The 16,993-nt window shown below is 41.3% G+C and overlaps 2 protein-coding genes across 5 annotated transcripts in view; both read left to right on the plus strand.

Moving 5' to 3' along the window:
- The window catches only part of anos1b (anosmin 1b), a 54,181-nt gene extending 54,045 nt beyond the window's left edge, over positions 1 to 136 (plus strand). Inside the window, exon 15 of one of the 3 annotated variants that reach the window (XM_080886535.1) lies at positions 1 to 136. This exon is cut by the window's left edge and continues 867 nt beyond it. The gene's annotated coding sequence lies outside the window, so the exon portion shown is untranslated. The other 2 variants (XM_080886536.1, XM_080886534.1) reach the window with 2 other exon arrangements.
- A 2,089-nt stretch (positions 137 to 2,225) lies between these two features.
- Positions 2,226 to 12,942, plus strand: LOC308399082 (uncharacterized protein). Of its 2 annotated transcripts, none has more exons than XM_080886055.1 (10): positions 2,226 to 2,349; positions 4,475 to 6,181; positions 6,738 to 6,843; positions 7,463 to 7,610; positions 7,721 to 7,768; positions 7,875 to 7,952; positions 9,294 to 9,431; positions 10,240 to 10,323; positions 10,576 to 10,626; positions 10,796 to 12,942. In XM_080886055.1, the coding sequence occupies exons 2-10, from the start codon at positions 4,720 to 4,722 to the stop codon at positions 10,904 to 10,906; spliced, it is 2,226 nt and encodes a 741-aa protein (XP_080742181.1). In that variant the 5' UTR covers positions 2,226 to 2,349; positions 4,475 to 4,719; the 3' UTR covers positions 10,907 to 12,942. The 2 variants fall into 2 exon arrangements, with proteins under 2 accessions (XP_080742181.1, XP_080742182.1); XM_080886056.1 differs by lacking the exon at positions 2,226 to 2,349 and adding an exon at positions 2,386 to 2,720.
- The last annotated feature ends 4,051 nt before the right edge of the window (positions 12,943 to 16,993 follow it).

The raw sequence follows: 16,993 nt of genomic DNA on the forward strand, positions 1-16,993 counted from the left end.
TTTACTAGTAGATTTATTTATTGTTTTCCTGTCCTTTTTTGTAATTAAAGATGATCAAAATATGGAATATGTTGTGTCATTGATGTGGTAAATATAAAAGATGATGATGCTCATAGTGTTTGTGAAAGCACAGAGCAAATGTTGACTGCAACCCTGAAGTCTATTAAATGCTGATATCGAATCCTCTCGGTTTTATCACTGCAGTTGTCCATGATGACACCAGCTGGGTAATCAATAATAACAGTAACTACAGTAAGTCCAAAGCTTTTTAAATGTATAAAAGCTGATTAACATCTAATCAGCTTTTATAACCAAGCTGTCTTTAATATTTCAAGGGGGGAAATTTCTGCAGTTTAAGCCGTTTATATGTTTTACATCGATCGAATAAAATAAACTTCTTCAGGCTCATCAGGAAACTTGGCAGGGAGCAGATTCACTTCTGTCTGGGCTGACATGCTCAAGTTTTACTAAACATCGGTTATTCCTTGAAAACACAGTGAATACGTCCCAACTGATTATTCCAGAATCAGCTGGTTTTATTTATTTATTTTTTCAAGTTGCAGGCTCACAGTGGATTCGTGGCAAGAACATTTACAGGGCTGAAAAATTAATTTAGGGTATAATAAAAATGACATCAATTTTACACCAAATCATCAACACCATCAATACCACGACTACAAAACTTTTAATTTTAATGGGTGTTTCGTTTTAATGGAGTGAGATAGAGAATCAACCAAAAAGAAAGGAAAAAAATCCATAAATGTTATAAACTGGTTTACATGTTAGTGAGTGAAATAAGTATTTCATCCCCAAGCAAAACATGACTTAGCGCTTGATGGAGAAACCCTTATTGGAAAGGACATCGGCAAGATGTTTCTTGTAGTTGGTCACCAGGTTTGCAAACATCTCAGGAGGGATTTTGACCCACTCCTCTTTACAGAAGCTCTCTCAGTAGTGTTTATTGGCTGCTACCTGACAACTCTTTTGTTGCCGTGCTCGTTTTGGGCCATTGTCATGATGGAAAACCCATCCATGACTCATCTTCAGTCCTCTGGCTGAGGGAAGGAGGTTCTCGCCCATGCACATGGCCCCTCAATGCTTCTTCTTTGTGTTATAATCATATAATCTCTTCTATAGTTGATGCCAGAGAGCTTGATTTTGGTTTGATCTGGTTGCAGCACTTTCTCCGGCGTTTCTAACGGCGTTACTAACGACGTTACTTCTTTCAGTAACGTAATCTCACTAATTACTATTCCTATCTTTACAAGGCCGTTACCGTTACTAACAAGAAAATGCGGTCGCGTTACTATTTTTCAACAAACAGACGGTTGAAGCTGTGTTCAGCTTACAGCATCTTATATCAGTTGCACGGAAGTAGCTGTAAGTAATCTGGGCGCTACAGCTTTCTGCCCAACGATCACTTTTTGGCACAACACCTGGAGATAAGGGGGCAAAACAATCGCATGAGTGCTGCTGCTTGACTGAGGAAGAATAAAGTAGTCGTGGTAAGACAATTACATGACCACTTCAAGATGACGAAGCAACAAGGTGACATATACCAGTTTTTAAATTGTGTTGATAGGCCACTTAAAACCAGAGTCATGATAAACAAGATATACGCGGCGTTTTTTCGCAGCAAGCACTCTGCTTATGACCAAAAATAAAAACAAACAAATAATCCGTGTGGCATCTTATCTAATGCAGAACACCCGATTGCTATGTAAATAGTTTGAAACGGTTATACTAAAGGGTAAAAGGCAAACGGCTGCAAGTAACTTTGTTCTTTGCAAAACTTGTGCATAGGATTTTAAAACTGACAACTTATATTTGCATATAAAGTTATGAAATATGATTCAATAAACGTGTTTGTGGTTGTTACAGTAAAAAATATAACTTGACTATAATTAATTACGTTTTCAAAGTAACTTACCCAACACTGGGTATGAACGCGTGAAGTGTACACACCGAACAATGAAATGTAAAACAGGAGCTTTTATAACATTACCCTTTTTTTCCACAATCTTTGTTGACAGACTTTATGTCCCCAGTTAAAAAAAAAACTATGGACGTAAAGTTTTTGAACATGAACAATAAAAATAAAACATAAAAATAAAAACAAAACAAATTGGATCAAATAAAATAAATAAAATAAAGCTTTTGTCTTTTACATCGTGGTAGAAATGAAATAAGAAGAGAGAACCTGAAATCTCAAGGATGCTTCGCGACAGCTTCCGGACACAGCCGAAGCGCACTCCGAAGCCGTGACGCAATCAACGAGCGACGACAGCTTTGATTGTTATTTGTGCAAATCGTGGCCAGACAAAACTCGTTTGTTGTTTGACTGACAAGGTATAGTAGATATATGTTTCTTGTAGCTTCTTGCTGTGGTTTGGCTCATCAAATCCGGCAGACTTCGAGTAATGACTCGCAGCTCGTTCTTTGTCTTTTTGCGCCCCCAACTTCCTCTCGAAAATGGAGGAAATGTGTGTAGTCGTTGCTTTGTGTTTTCGCCTGTGCTTTGGCTGCAGCTAGCTAACTTAGCTCGCTTGAGCGCAATGACAAACTTGTGCAGAACTTTGTGCAACGTCATATTATGCCACCCGTTAAATAATTTGGTGGTGCGTTATATTGCTGAATGATGCGCGGACCTGCTCCGTTTGTTGGAGCCCAAATGTCAGACTGGGGCAGCTAACGGAGCAGTTTTCATTTAACTTGATAACGTAAGTGAATTTTACCAGCCATTTGTAACGACAGCAATTTCTCCCTGTGTAGTTGCTAATTCATACCACGCTCAGAGTTTCCCCGAGCCACATGGTACTCTTTAAAAGGCAGCATTAACTTTAAGAGGACAGTAGCATGCAGTGTTAGTCATGTGCTTAGTATTTGTGGGAAAAAGTGACGGCGCGCTGTAACAACAAGTGAATCCTGTCGGAACATCAAACCACCTGTTAATCAAACAGCGACGTACTTAGATGCTTTGTAACCAAGCAGACAAATAATCAAAGTGCCTGTTTTCGGTTTTTTTGTTTTCTTTTTGGCTCCTCAATTTAATATAGCAAGGGATCATCTGCCCGCATCTCACCCTGTTTCTAGCATCCTCCTCCGTCACACCACCCCTCTCATTCATTGCATCCATGAACCTTTTCCTCCTTCCTGGCAGCTCCATCCTTTGTCCAATATGTCCAGCATTTCTTCTCTGCACTGTCAAAACCATTACTAGTCATAGTACCTACATTTAAAGGCCCTGCTTTCACTCCTACACACCTGCCTTTCTGAACATGCCTTCCTCCTTCCCTCTTGCTTTGTCTTCGGCCAACAGTAGCCCAGTTTCTACAAGCACTGGGAAGCGGTCGCTGTTAACCCAGGCCCTGACCGATCCTGTATAGAAATCTCCTCCTTGATGTTCCGCATGTTTGATTTTAGAAAGATTTTACACAGGATGCCCTTCTCGATGCAACACTCTCCATTTATTCAGGCCCGAGACCAGAACTAGAGTACACTGACTTGTGGCCTGGTCTTATCTATTTTTCTTCTCTTTTTTTTTTGTAGGTTCAAAGTTTGTTTTTGTTTTTGTTTTTTAAATGTAAAGTATCAGGTAGAGAAATGGCCCTGTGTCATCTTAAGACAACCATGTTGATGTTTACATGTCCCTGGAAATTAATCATTAACAATTCACTCCACGTTTGTGAATTGGAGGGATACACGTGTGTGAGTGAAGGTGGGCGACTTAAAATACCCACGAGCAGCCACTGAAATCCATGCACACTGCAAAAGATGGGTGAAAAAGAGACTGCAGACAGGGCGGGGTGGGTGGTGCTGAGTGTCAGGGGTGATTTTTGGCAGAAGGATGGTAGCAAGGGTGAAAAGAAAGGTTTACAAGATGGTGGAGAGTCCCGTGGTGTATCCCATGAGACCAGCTTAATCATTTAGTGAGTTCTGTTGAGCTTAATTTGGCAGTTTTCAGCGTCAGGAAGATGAGATGGTTTGGACATGTGTAAAGCAGGGATTGAGGATGCGCTCGGCAAAGGATGTTAAAGATGGAGCTGCTGTGCAGGAGGAAAAGAGACCGCAGTGCAGATTCCTGTAGTGAAGGAGGACGTGCAGTAGGGTTGGTGTGACAGAAGGTGACACTAAAGATGGGGTGAGATAGAAGCAGCTTCCAGCTGCTCCCCGACCTAAAACAGTCAGTGTGCACAGCACGAGGAACACTCCTACTAGTGAGACAAGCTAGGGCAAATTTTATTTGATGCACATCTTGTATGTCTGGTTTATTTTCTGTGCACTGCGATGTGTGCATCTTTTAAATTGTTTTGGTTTCCTTGCCACAGTTGAAATCCCACCTGTTGTTATATTGTAGGCCTGCTTTTATCTGCGTTTGTGCTGCTGACATAAACGTGTTTGTTGAAGTTGAGCCTCGCAGAGCAAAAACAAACCGACTTTTTCTCTCTCCTTTTTTTTCTTCTCTACCAATTAGGAGACCATGGCGGAAATATAACACGCAGAAAAGTGTCCAACCTGCACATTCATGTCTGCTGTCGTGGTTGGAAAAGCTTAAGAACAATGGCAAATGTACTGGCTAGAAGAACACCTAAAGGGAAGCGCGCGCATAACATCTAGAAAGGCCGTTATACTGCCGGTCCAACAAACCAAAAGGGAAGCGAGGACAGGAGAGCAGAGAGCGGGTATTGGGATGGGGTTAAGAAGCCAAAGGAGGACGTCATGGTTCACAGCGGCTCTGCTTCCCCAATGAACACAACACCGTCAGCATCACCTCATTTAACTACAGCACCTCCTTTAGTCCCTCCGTCTGGAGGTACTACAGATCAGGACCAAACCCAGTCCCCTGCTAAACTCCTCACCGCAGGCCTTACGTCCAACTCTGATCTGACTCAGACCGGCACTCCTGCTGATACAGAGCAGCCTGTTGTAACTCCAGCCAAAGCATTAAGTACTAAGTCAAGCCAGGAATCAGTGTGGTCTTCTGCACAGACACCAACACCTGTTCCGGGCCCAGTCAATGGCCGCACATCGGGCAGGAAGAGGACTCCAAAGTCCTGTGACTGTTGTGGCCCCAACAGCACGGGGCACAATGTCAGAACCTCGGGGACAGGGAAGGGGAGAGGAAGAGGAAGGGTGGCCGGCAGGGACCCTGGGGTCACTCCTAAAGGGAAAGTGGACCAGTTGACGCATATCAAGAGCTTTGATTTGACCAAGGGGGAGGTAAATGATGAAGATAAGGTGCAAATGCCTGTTGCACTGGCTAATACTCAGTCACATACGCCTGTTGCCAAGGCTGTCACCGTCCCCTTGCAGGAAGAATCCCTAAGGAACTGTGTCATTCCGGAGAAAGCAGATGCGCATAAAAAGGAGGATGTGTTGATAGACGGCTCCGCGGCGTCTGATGTAGTAGAAAAAAGAGGCGGGGATTACAAGAGCGCAGATGTCCGATTGATAGGTACTGTGGGCGGGGGGTCACTAGTGGTTAGAGGTCAAGGAAGGGGAATGATGAAAGCCACAAGCGCATCGAATATGGAAGTTAACACTGAAATTAAAAAGGGAGAAACAGGTGGTGCTGCTGTCTGTTCTAAAACCGAGGCCTTGGCTCCGTCAGTGGTGCAGAGGGAAATTCAAGATGCACACATGCACCACGGGGACCAGAATGACCCCAGCTCAGTTAATTGTCCACTTAGAAACGGCGACACGGTAGACCTGTCTGACACCGATGAAGAAGGAGAGGAAAACAACATGATAGTGACCGAACCTGGAAACATACAGCTGTCCATCTCATGGCAGTCAGGCCCCGCTTCAAGATCAGGAACAACTCAGGACCTTGACTCTGAGATGCAGGTGGATCAAGTCCCCGACGGAACAGACAGAGTTGCTTTATTGGTAGCGCTGTCCAATGGAAATGTTATAGCACCAACAGACCACAACCGTGGATCTACAACTATGGAGGTGGAAAGTTCTCGTCCGGCTGCCGTTCCTCCACCAGACTACTGCCCTGTTACAGTGAGCAGCATCCAACATGGCTGGGCATTAAGTGACCACAGACTGTATTGTCAGCCTGGCACCTGGGAGAAAGACCAGATGGATGAAATAATGCACGAGAATCGGTCAGAAAACACAGATGGAACGATGCAGCATCAAGAGAGTCTGGAGCAGCTTACTGATACCATCCATGGTAAGATGTGGTTTAGGGTTCACGGTGCGAACCCATGCCTGAGCATGAATATATTCATCACCCTCTCCGTTTGGTAAATGATGTTTTACACACAAAGAAGCGACTGCTGAGAGGATCAGCATTTTTTTTTTATGTCATAAAAGATCCATAAAACATTCCTGGCCTTGTCCAGTAAGTGTTAATGTGCACACATTTGATCTGAGCTCATGTTTATACATGATTAATCATTCATGACATATTTTCTTAGCTCCCAGAAGGAGAACTAAATGCATGTGTTGATTTGATTGATGGTATAATAGTCAATTTTTGGTTAGGTAGTTTTCTGTTCAACAAAAAGGATGAGCAAAGTTAATTTTTAACAATATGTTTCTTTTTTTTTCTCTTTTAAAATTTTGAAACAACATAAATTCCTCTAGGACAACATTTTGTTGACCTGAGGCTTGCAGGTAAACTGACCAGGAGGCAAGACTGTCAAAAAGATTTTGAGATTTCTTGGATTAAAAAGCAAACACACTGGGTCACATAATCACTTTCATGACAACTTCCTCTGTTTTAGAGTTTCTGGAGAGCTTCTATATAAAATACGGCAGTTTCATTCCTCTCAGTGAATCTGATGTCCGGGAACACCTGAAGAAGGAGAGCAAGTGTGACCTCAGCAACAGGTCGGCACAAACTCAGTTTGATTTCACCTGCCTGACTGTTATTAACGTAGATAATCTGCACTTTTGAGACAGTTGGAGTAATATCTGAACTGCAGTGAGGAAACTAAAACGCGTTGTTGAGAGGTGTTACCCTCCTTTCTTCATATTTTGCTTCCGTGGAGTCTTTCTTGTTATTCTTAAAGACGTCTAGAACAAACGTTTTCTAGGATTTCTAAAGGTTTTGACATTGACTGCTTACTTCTGCTTTCTTTTACCAAATATTGACTCACAAGCTTGTTAGAACTGTACAAACTCTGGATTTGTCTATATTTCCATTGATGTTGGCATATGTTTCAATGAATCTCTGCGTCCATTTTCATATAAAGAAATGAGGACTGGCTCAAGACTCAACATGTTGATGGCAAACCATCCCTGTTTGAATAATGCTTTATTGCTCCAACAGGATTTAGACAAATCTGTGTGGAAGCAGAGCTGCTTACGTTAGCATCCGTCTTCTAGAAGTTTCTGTTGTCTTTTTCAGCGTTATTCTCTCAGACTGTCATTAAAGGTAAAATAAACAGATGAACCTCATATACAGAAGTTCGATTAACATTCCTTTCTCTCCGTGTGTCTGTTTTAGTGGGTTGGACATCAAAAGGGAGATGTCTCGGTACAAGTCGGGGCTGTCTTCTGCTCCTGTTGCAGGCTTCATGGTCATGTATAATAAACACACACTAAGGCTGGAGGACCTCGGCACACTGGAGGAACAGAATTGGCTCAATGATCAGGTAAAGAGAGGAATACAGTATTTTAATTTAATTTAATTTTTTTTAAAATGTTAGTGATGCTGTAACTGTGTTACACCTTCAGTACTGATATCACGTTACCTTTTCGTCAGATTATCAACATGTATGGAGAACTCATTATGGAGGCTACGGAGCACAAGGTAAGACTGGGTGTGTTTGTAGGGTTATGCTTGATTAAAAAAATATTCACTGGTTATTTTTGAGAATCTAGATATTCAAAAAAAAGTTACTGTTTCTTTTTCTTAGGTTCATTTTTTCAACAGCTTTTTCCACAAGCAGCTTGTGGCCAAAGGTTACGATGGCGTGAAGAGATGGACTAAGAAAGTAAGGACATTTGGCTTCACTGGAATCAGTTTTTACTGGAAGCTGCAGAAAACTAGGTTCAGTTACTGGAAATGTTTCTGTGGCGTCTGTGTGCTCCTGCTGAGAACCATCATCTAAATACAAACCACAGCCTGGTTTCCAGAAAAGGTGGAACACTGCACTCTTAAAGTGAAACTGAGGAGCAGTGTTGGTCAAGTTACTTAAAATTAGTAATTAGTTACTAATTACAGATTACTTCTCCAAGAAAGTAATCCAGTTACTCTACTGATTACTTATTTTTAAAAGTAATTAGTTACTTTATTACTTTTTAAAAACATGATACACAACCTGAATATGTAATAGAGAAATAGATCTTTCAGCCCAATTCTATTTATTCTGCACAATCCATCATATAAAACTGAATCAAATGGAAAAAGCCTCTTTTTTTTTTTATCAGTTTTAATCTTTTAACTTTATGCATCAAACAAAAATTAAATTATATGCACCATTCTCTGACTGGAATAAATTTCATTAACATTTAAACCTATTTTCTGTACATTCCAGCACATAAGATAAAATAATGTTTTGTGTTTACACTCTTTCAAATAGATGCAAGTAAAACACAGTAAAAATGAATAAAATCACAGATTCAGCAGCACTGAGTCCTGTCACTCTTAAATCTATAGTCACCTGTTTAGCAGGAGTGGGGCGGGTGGAGGTTTGTCCACAGCGGTCATGTCAGTGGGGGATCCGGGGGTGCTTACATCACTGTGATGAGACACGCTCATAAACAGAATCATGGTTTAGTAATGCAGCGTGCTTATAGGAAAGTAACAGTAATCTAATTACTTTTTTGAAATAGTAATCCCTTACTTTACTCCTTACTTGTTAAAAGTAATCGGATTACAGTAACGCATTACTGCCCATCTCTGCTGAGGGGTTTTCTTATTTTTATGTCCTTGTCCTAACTACTTTTTAATATCTAACTGGCATCAGTGAGTAAATGTTATGTAAAAATATAAAAGCTGCAGAACCATTTCTCCATCATAAACAACACAACGAGGCTGGGCACACATCTCCCAGAATCCAACTGGGATCTTTTGCACGTCAGGTGCAAACCAGTATGCTCCAGAACCTCAGAGAACACAGCGTGACAAAAACACAAATGTGTGGCTTGAACGATTGCTTTCACCTCGTGTATTATTGGAAATGTAAACAATGACAGTGATTCAGATACATTTGACTCTCAAACCTGTAACTACATCATAGAATTTGAGTTTTGTTTGTTATATTGCTGATTGTTAATTGACGATTGTTGACCTGTAGTGCGCTCCTTTCTGACTCTGTGTGTGGTCGTTTCAGGTCGACTTGTTCTCCAAGTGGCTGTTGCTAATTCCCATCCATTTAGAAATCCACTGGTCCCTCGTCACGGTCACCATGGCGACCAAAACCATCAGCTACTATGACAGCCAAGGCATCGTGTTCAGACACACCACAGATGTGAGCAACTCCACGCATGTTGATGTTGTTTTGTGTCGTATTTTCTCAGTTTCAGAGAACGAGGCAGGAATCTCAGGAATCCAGTTTTTCTGCTCCTTAGACAAATAAATTATTGGGTTCAATAAAAACAGGAGGAGTCTACATTGAAGAGAAGAAAAAGCACAACAGTGATGGAAAAAGAATCCATATTTTATTACAATTAACTAGGCATAATTTCCTTAACTTTTGCTTTGTGGACACAATCATCTGAGCTCCTTTTGCCAAACACACTGTCCCCTCCCCCTCCTACTGACCCCCCTCTATTCCTCACATTTTCTGTGTGTATTTCTCTTGAGTCTGGCTCTTAGAAATATTGAATTAATGTAAGAAATCATCATTGGATACCGTATTTTTTCGGGCCCTAAGGCACACAGGATTATAAGGCACATTAAGTGAAACAAAACAGTCAGATGAATCAAATTTTACTCATCTCATTCTTCTTGCTTCCTCCTCTTCTGTACCATTGATTCATTAATGCTGAATTCTCTGCAGCTGCTCTATTCCCATGTTCCCATGTATTCCCAATATTTTTCCCGGCTTCAGTGAGTAAACGTCTATAAGAAACTGTCAAAAAATCCTATGCAGCTTTTTGGTTGCAGACCTGTGTAATCCACAGCATCTTCTGTTCCCTGAACATTTACATAAATGTAGTTTCCGACCTTGCTGTCTCGCAGAATTTTAGATGTACTAAAATACATGCTTGTGCTGTAATGCTACATCTCTGCACCGTAATCACTGTAGCGGTTCTGTCTGTGTGACCTCCCATCAGAACATTATGAAGTACCTTCAGTCTGAAGCAAGAGAGAAGAAACAGACAGCTTTCCAGAAAGGCTGGAAGATTACTATAATCAAGGTAACTGATCCCAGACCTGTGTAAACACACACCCACTTACCTTTGCTCCTTTAAAACAGGGAAGATTATTTATTTTGCCCAGAGTAGTTCAGGAAAGTTGAAGTTTGCTTATTTTTTTTGTACGTAAATCTTTCACTTTGTATGTCCTAAGTCAAATTATAAAGTGGCATGCATGTAAATAAAGCTGAAATATATGCAAACAGTTCAGCCCAAAAGCTGCAGCTGTAGTGTTGACTGTGATTTATTCCTCAGGGTATTCCTCAGCAGAAAAACGACAGCGACTGTGGGGTATTCGTCCTTGAGGTGAGATTATGCATCTCTTTCACGACTCCCTGGCAGAAAAGCAAATAAAATAGATATAGAGTGTTTCTCCTGCCTTGGGTTTCTACACAAATTTGATTTGTTGGCCCTCACTGGAGGGCGAATAACACAGAGGAAAAACCTCACCACTATCCGTCTTTCTGTTTGCCAGTACTGCCGCCGCCTCTCCGTGAAGCAGCCGCTGCTGTTCAGCCAGGACGACATGCCTCGCATTCGCAAGAGAATCTACAAGGAGCTGTGCGACCGTCGTCTCAACGACTGAACGACCGATTATCGGCCGCCTTCGCTCACTGACTTGCTCGCCTGGTTACACGTGATGGTCTGTCCGAGTGTGTCAGATGGCCTTTTTCACTGACGGCCAGTTACATAAGCTAACACAACCTGGCCATCTGTTTTCCAGGGAGCCCTAACTGCCCGTCTGCCTGCCCGACTGAAAGCTGAGCGGCTGTCTTTTGGGACTTTCGGTCACTTTTGGAGTTCAATTACAGTCTTGTAGCTCAGTAGATTTGTTTTTTAGACTCGCAAATTTTCAAGAACTACTGACGTGGCCCCCTACTGACCTGTACACTTAGGGTTGTTTCAGCTTTCTACAGCTACCACCTTCAGAGGCTTTTTTTCCGAGACCCCTCCCTTTAAAGAAGCGACTGAACACTTAATGTTGACTGAAGAAACAAGTGTTACATCAGCCTGGACCAATAGGAAGGACCTTTAATCCTACATGGAGTGGCCTTAATGCTAGATGGCCATTTTAAACTGAATGACAGTTTTAACCATTTGTTTTATGCTGGACTCCCCAGCAGCGTCACACTCGCAGTCATGTGCATGTTCTACGACATGTTAATAAAGCTAACGTATGAGTGACAGTGGACCAGACGTTCACTTAAAACTTGAAGGTTGGAGCTGGTTTCGTTCTCTTGGACTAGACGAGATATTTGCACGGTTAGAGGCCAACGAAGTCTAGAATTTCAACCGAATGTACCATCCATGTTTTCTTCTTTGCACCACATGGGCTAATGGCTTGAAACAGGGAGAGTTTAGTTTTTGTTTTTTCGAGTAAAGTTTCAGGTTTTTGAGACTTTATCCCAGCTGATACCTTAATGAAATTCCAGGTTTTGAATCATGTTATCTTTTTAGTTTGACCCCTGTTTTTTCTATGACCTTATGGTAAGTTAGTTTCAAACTGGACTTTTCCAGACATTTTTGCAAAAATAAATCGTGTCTTCATACGATATCGTTTAAACCCATCAGATTTTCATGCTTTTCAGTAAATGTGCAGTTGAGCTGTCCTGCTAGCTGCTGATCTAAGGACCAGGGTGGATTCTCCAGCATTAGTGTCCCTGCTTCATACGGATGCATTAACACAGATGAGGAAAGTTGTGGTTACAGAGCGGCTTTCGAACAGAGAAACAAGTAGACCTCAGTTATTTTCATTCAACCGTTTTTTCGACATGGATTTAGTTGTTATATTCAATTATGTGTATTTACAGATTGTATTGTTCCTTTTTCTGGCCTACTACTGTATGTGCTAGCTCTGGCTAAGAACCACAGTGGTTTCTGGACTGTTTTTATTGTTGTTATTAAAAGGCCAATACTGCTGGAAACACTGCTACATGATTTCCTGTAATTTATTTACAAGAAAAAAGCCCCCGGTCTCATTAATAAATAAATAAATAAACCGTACAAGCATGAAAAAAAGATAAATTAAAAAGATTTGGGGGGGGAAGAGACGTATGCAAGACATTTATCTTACAAACCCTCGTAAAATTTCCTCTTCCAGCTGACGTCCTCGAGATATAGAAACGGTAAATAAACAGCCATTCCTGTTGGAGTAAGACTGAGAACTTGTTATATCATTAAAACTCAAGACAAAGTGCGGTGAACTTATCATTTTATATCCATATTTTCAGTAAGTGGACGACCTTCAGGTTAAATCTGTCCTTGTGCTGCCAGTCGTGTGTGAATTCACAGAGTTGACCATCTAATCCTCTGCTGTCGTCAGAGATTTTAGACAAGTGGATGATGGAAAAACCAGAAACTTAATTTAAAGAATTTGTGAAAGCTATAGGTGCTGATGAGCTCCTGCATTTCTAGATGATTACCACAAGAGGGGGCTCTATATCAGCAGTTGTTATTTAACACAAAGTGTGTTACTCTGTGGCGCTCAAGGAAGGACTTGAGCACTCGTGCATGGTTTCTGATTTTTATTTCTTCAGTCGTGCTTCTCTGTCTCCTGTCCCACGAGCTCAGTTACACGAGCCTTGTTCAGATTTTCAGTGCTGTGCTAACTGCTTTGCACTTGATTATTAGGCTTTTGGGTTTTTTTGGGTGGGTGGGTGGGGGGGGGTTCACTCTTCAACAGTATTGTCATCATGGGAGTTACTAAAAGTCTCAGTCAGCCTTTTTCATTCTTGTTCCATTAAAATTTCCCCAACATCACCATCACAGAGCTCATCTGAAACATCCATCTTTTCCACCATACACAGAGTTTTTAAATTGATTCTGTCTTTGCTGTAAGCTATTTTGAAACTCTGTAATTAGATGACACATTAATTTGAGACACTGTATGTACACGCACACACACACACATATGAATAAATGAATCAAATAACTATTTGTATTCACTGTTCAAACAGTAACCAAAGGAACTGAATTCATAAGAAGTATGATTAACTGTTAAACTTATTTAAACTGTCTTCTCTGGAAAAGCACATTACCTCTAAAGAAATAATTTCACGCCTTCTTTGAGAGTCTGTAAGAACAGCGTTACTTGCAGTTGTTTCTACTAGATAATGACCATCATAGTGGAATTATTTATTCCCAATAATTTAGACATTTAAAAAATATATCCCCTCTTCACCAACTGACCAGACAGCCATTGTGAACTTTACTGAAGAAGAAACCTAGCGAATCTTAGTCAGCAAAGACAACATCCAGCTAACATGTGGTATTTAGTAAATGGCCTGCATTTGTATAGCGCTTTTCTAGTCCATAGGACCCCAAAGCGCTTTACACTACATCCAGTCATCCACCCATTCACACACACATTCACACACTGGCGATAGCAAGCTACATTGTAGCCACAGCCACCCTGGGGCGCACTGACAGAGGCGAGGCTGCCGGACACAGGCGCCACCGGGCCCTCTGACCACCACCAGTAGGCAAACACGGGGTTAGTATCTTGCCCAAGGATATTTGGCATGCAGCCAGGAGGCAGCCTGGGATCGAACCACCGACCTTCTGATTAGTGGCTGACCTGCTCTGCCACCTGAGCTACAGCCACCCCGTGATTAACCATGTTACACATTACAGGTTTAAAGCAATAACGGTGCTAATGTAACTGTTAACCAGACTGAGTCCAGACCTACAGGTGGGAAAAAGAAACAAACTTCCCATCCTAACATAATTTAAATTGTAGAGCCACCTTTAGCAACAATAGCCTGTACAGCTTATCAGTCTCTCATAATGTTGGCGAGGAGTTTTGGACCACCTGTCTTTATAACGTTGCTTCAGTTTATTGAGCTTTGAGGCCCTTTGTTTATGCACAGATCTCTTGAGGTCCTGCTTCAGCATTTCAGTTGAGTTCAGTTCAATTCAGTTTTATTTATGGGGTGGCAGGTGGCAGAGCAGGTCAGCCACTAATCAGAAGGTCGGTGGTTCGATCCCAGGCTGCCTCCCGGCTGCATGCCAAATATCCTTGGGCGAGATACTAACTCCATGTTTGCCTACTGGTGGTGGTCAGAGGGCGTCGCCTCTGTCAGTGCGCCCCAGGGCAGCTGTAGCTTGCCATCACCAGTGTGTGAAGGACTGAATGTAGTGTAAAGTGCTATACAAATGCAGGCCATTTATTTATACAGCCCCAACTCACAACAACAGTCGCTTCAACATGCTTTAAAATGTAAGGTAGATCCTACAATAATACATACAGAGAAAAGCCCAACAATCATATGACCCCCTATGAGCAGCACTTTGGCCACAGTGGGAAGGAAAAACTCCCTTTTAACAGGAAGAAACCTCTGACAGAACCAGGCTCAGGGAGGGGCGGGGCCATCTGCTGTGATTGGTTGAGAAGAGAGAAGGAAGACAGGATAAAGACATGCTGTGGAAGAGAGACAGAGATTAATAAGAAGTATGAATCAGTGCAGAGAGGTCTGTTAACACACAGTGAGTGAAAAGGTGAGGCCTGGACTGAGAATACTTCGGTACAAAGAGGAGTTTATGGTCAAACTCAGTGACAGCAGGTACGATGAAGTGTTTGTGCTGATATCCTGTTTGGTTTTCTCCAGACGTGGTGCTCAACTTCAGCATTGTCCACCCCAAGGACATTGTTCCAGAAGTCTTGTGATTCGTTGCTGCCAAGTTCTTTTTAGACAGAAGAGGGTTTTACCGCTAAGCTTTGCAAACAAGCCACACTTGTTCAGTCTTTTTCTAACTGTACTGTTGTGTACAGCATTTTACATGCTAACTGAGAGCTGCAGAGGTTTGGAGCATTGTGCATTCTGTCCTCGTTGGGATGTCCACTGCCTGAACAAACAGAGGGATTTGTGATGGTGTTTTCAAAGAAATCCATCCAGGAGCTGAAATATTTCAGTCTGGACCAAAGTAGAGGGCTAAGAGCCCACTGCCTGTATGCATATAAAAATATGTCTATATACCAACTTGCCTTAAGTTTGTTTTTTTATTCCGACTTGGTATGTGGTGATGTAGGACAGCGTCTGTGTACAGTAGAAGGTGAGGCTGTCTGCATCTTCCTCTCCCATTAAATGTAATTCAGCTCTGCACAGGCAGGTTGAGTGCTACTAAGCACTGCTTTCTCTCACTAATGTGGGGAAACTACAGCTAACAGCACGACCCAATAAGAGGTCAGAGAAAGCTGCTTTCCCTTTGGTGAGAGTTTGGAAAATGTTGACTGATTTCATCTCGCAGCTGAGCTTGGTCCTGTTTTTCTCCAGATAGTCCACTGGTCTCTGATGGCCTTTTAAATGCAGCCACATTCTCTCTTTTTTTATTTTTTTATTTATGTTTTGATGCCATTCTGTCTGGAGCCCCTAACTTCAACTTCAGCTCTGCTCTCTGGAGGGAAATTTGGTTGGCTGCCAGAGCTTAAAATACTCATAAAAGCATCCCACAAATAGGACAATGAAGCTAAGATATAACTGGAATAAATAACAGATGAGGGTCAAAGGCACTCCTGAGAGATAAACCCCAACATCAGGAGATTATTCAGACTTGCTGTTGACCCTCCGAGGCTATAAAAGCGTATTAGTTACAGTATGAGTAAAGTACCAAATGGAGGGAGTCGTACCACATTAAAACATTTAATACTTTGAAGAAAAAACCCTGAAATGTTTCTTCTTTGTTTTGGGCAAAATTAAACTGCAAACTGTATTTTTGCAGCAGCTTTGCTCATTACCACAAATAATGTCCTTTCAAAGGATTTAATGAGAAGGGAGGCAGGTAGAGACACTCCATCAGCTTACTGAAATGAGACGTATTCACCATTTCCTGTAATTGCTGTGATGTGCTGTGTGTTAACACACAAAGACTCTACCAATAACTAACACTGAATCTAATTATGTTGTTGAAAAGGTTTGCTGTTATTTATCTAAACAAATAAATAAATAACTAAATAAAGGGAGATGATTACCGATAGTACTTAATTCTTCAAATTATGTATATAGGCAAAAATAATAATACATCAATGCTATACCTAAAAAACAAACAAACCGTCAAAAAATATATAATATATAGATATTAGGGCTGTCAACATTAACGTGTTAATGCGGCGATGTCATGATTAACGCAATTACAATTTTTAACACAATCAACCCATCTTCAGCGCAGAATGACTCAAAATCCCAGAAATTCCTCTGTCAACTCATTTCGGTTAGTTTGTCCAAAGTTTGTCTGTCCTGCGCTCCAGACGGGTTGATTGCACTAAAAACTTTAATTGGCTCTACCAGCTGATTAATATCCCCCCCCCCCCCCTTTTTTTTGTGTGTGTGTGTTTTGGGGTTTGTTGTTTGTGTTTGTTTTGGGTTTCTTCTTAGGTTTTGTTTTGTTTGTTTGTTTGTTTTTTCAATTTTATTTAAGCGCGTGTGTGTGTATTATTGTATCTGTTCATGTAAGAAAAACTAACAAATATGTGAGGGGAACAGATTGTATTGTCATTGTAAACTAATGTCTCTCATTAAAAAAACAAAAAACCCAAAAAACCTTTAATTGCGTTAATCGTGACACGTTAACATGACAGCCCTAATAAATATAGAACAATGGACAGTTACATTCATGAAAAACACACAAACAAACAGCAGGTCATTGCTCCTATTTAAGGCAGCATATAATAAATAAA

Source organism: Rhamphochromis sp. 'chilingali' (genome assembly GCF_963969265.1).
Source record: "Rhamphochromis sp. 'chilingali' genome assembly, chromosome: 7".
NCBI classification, from domain to species: Eukaryota; Metazoa; Chordata; class Actinopteri; order Cichliformes; family Cichlidae; genus Rhamphochromis; species Rhamphochromis sp. 'chilingali'.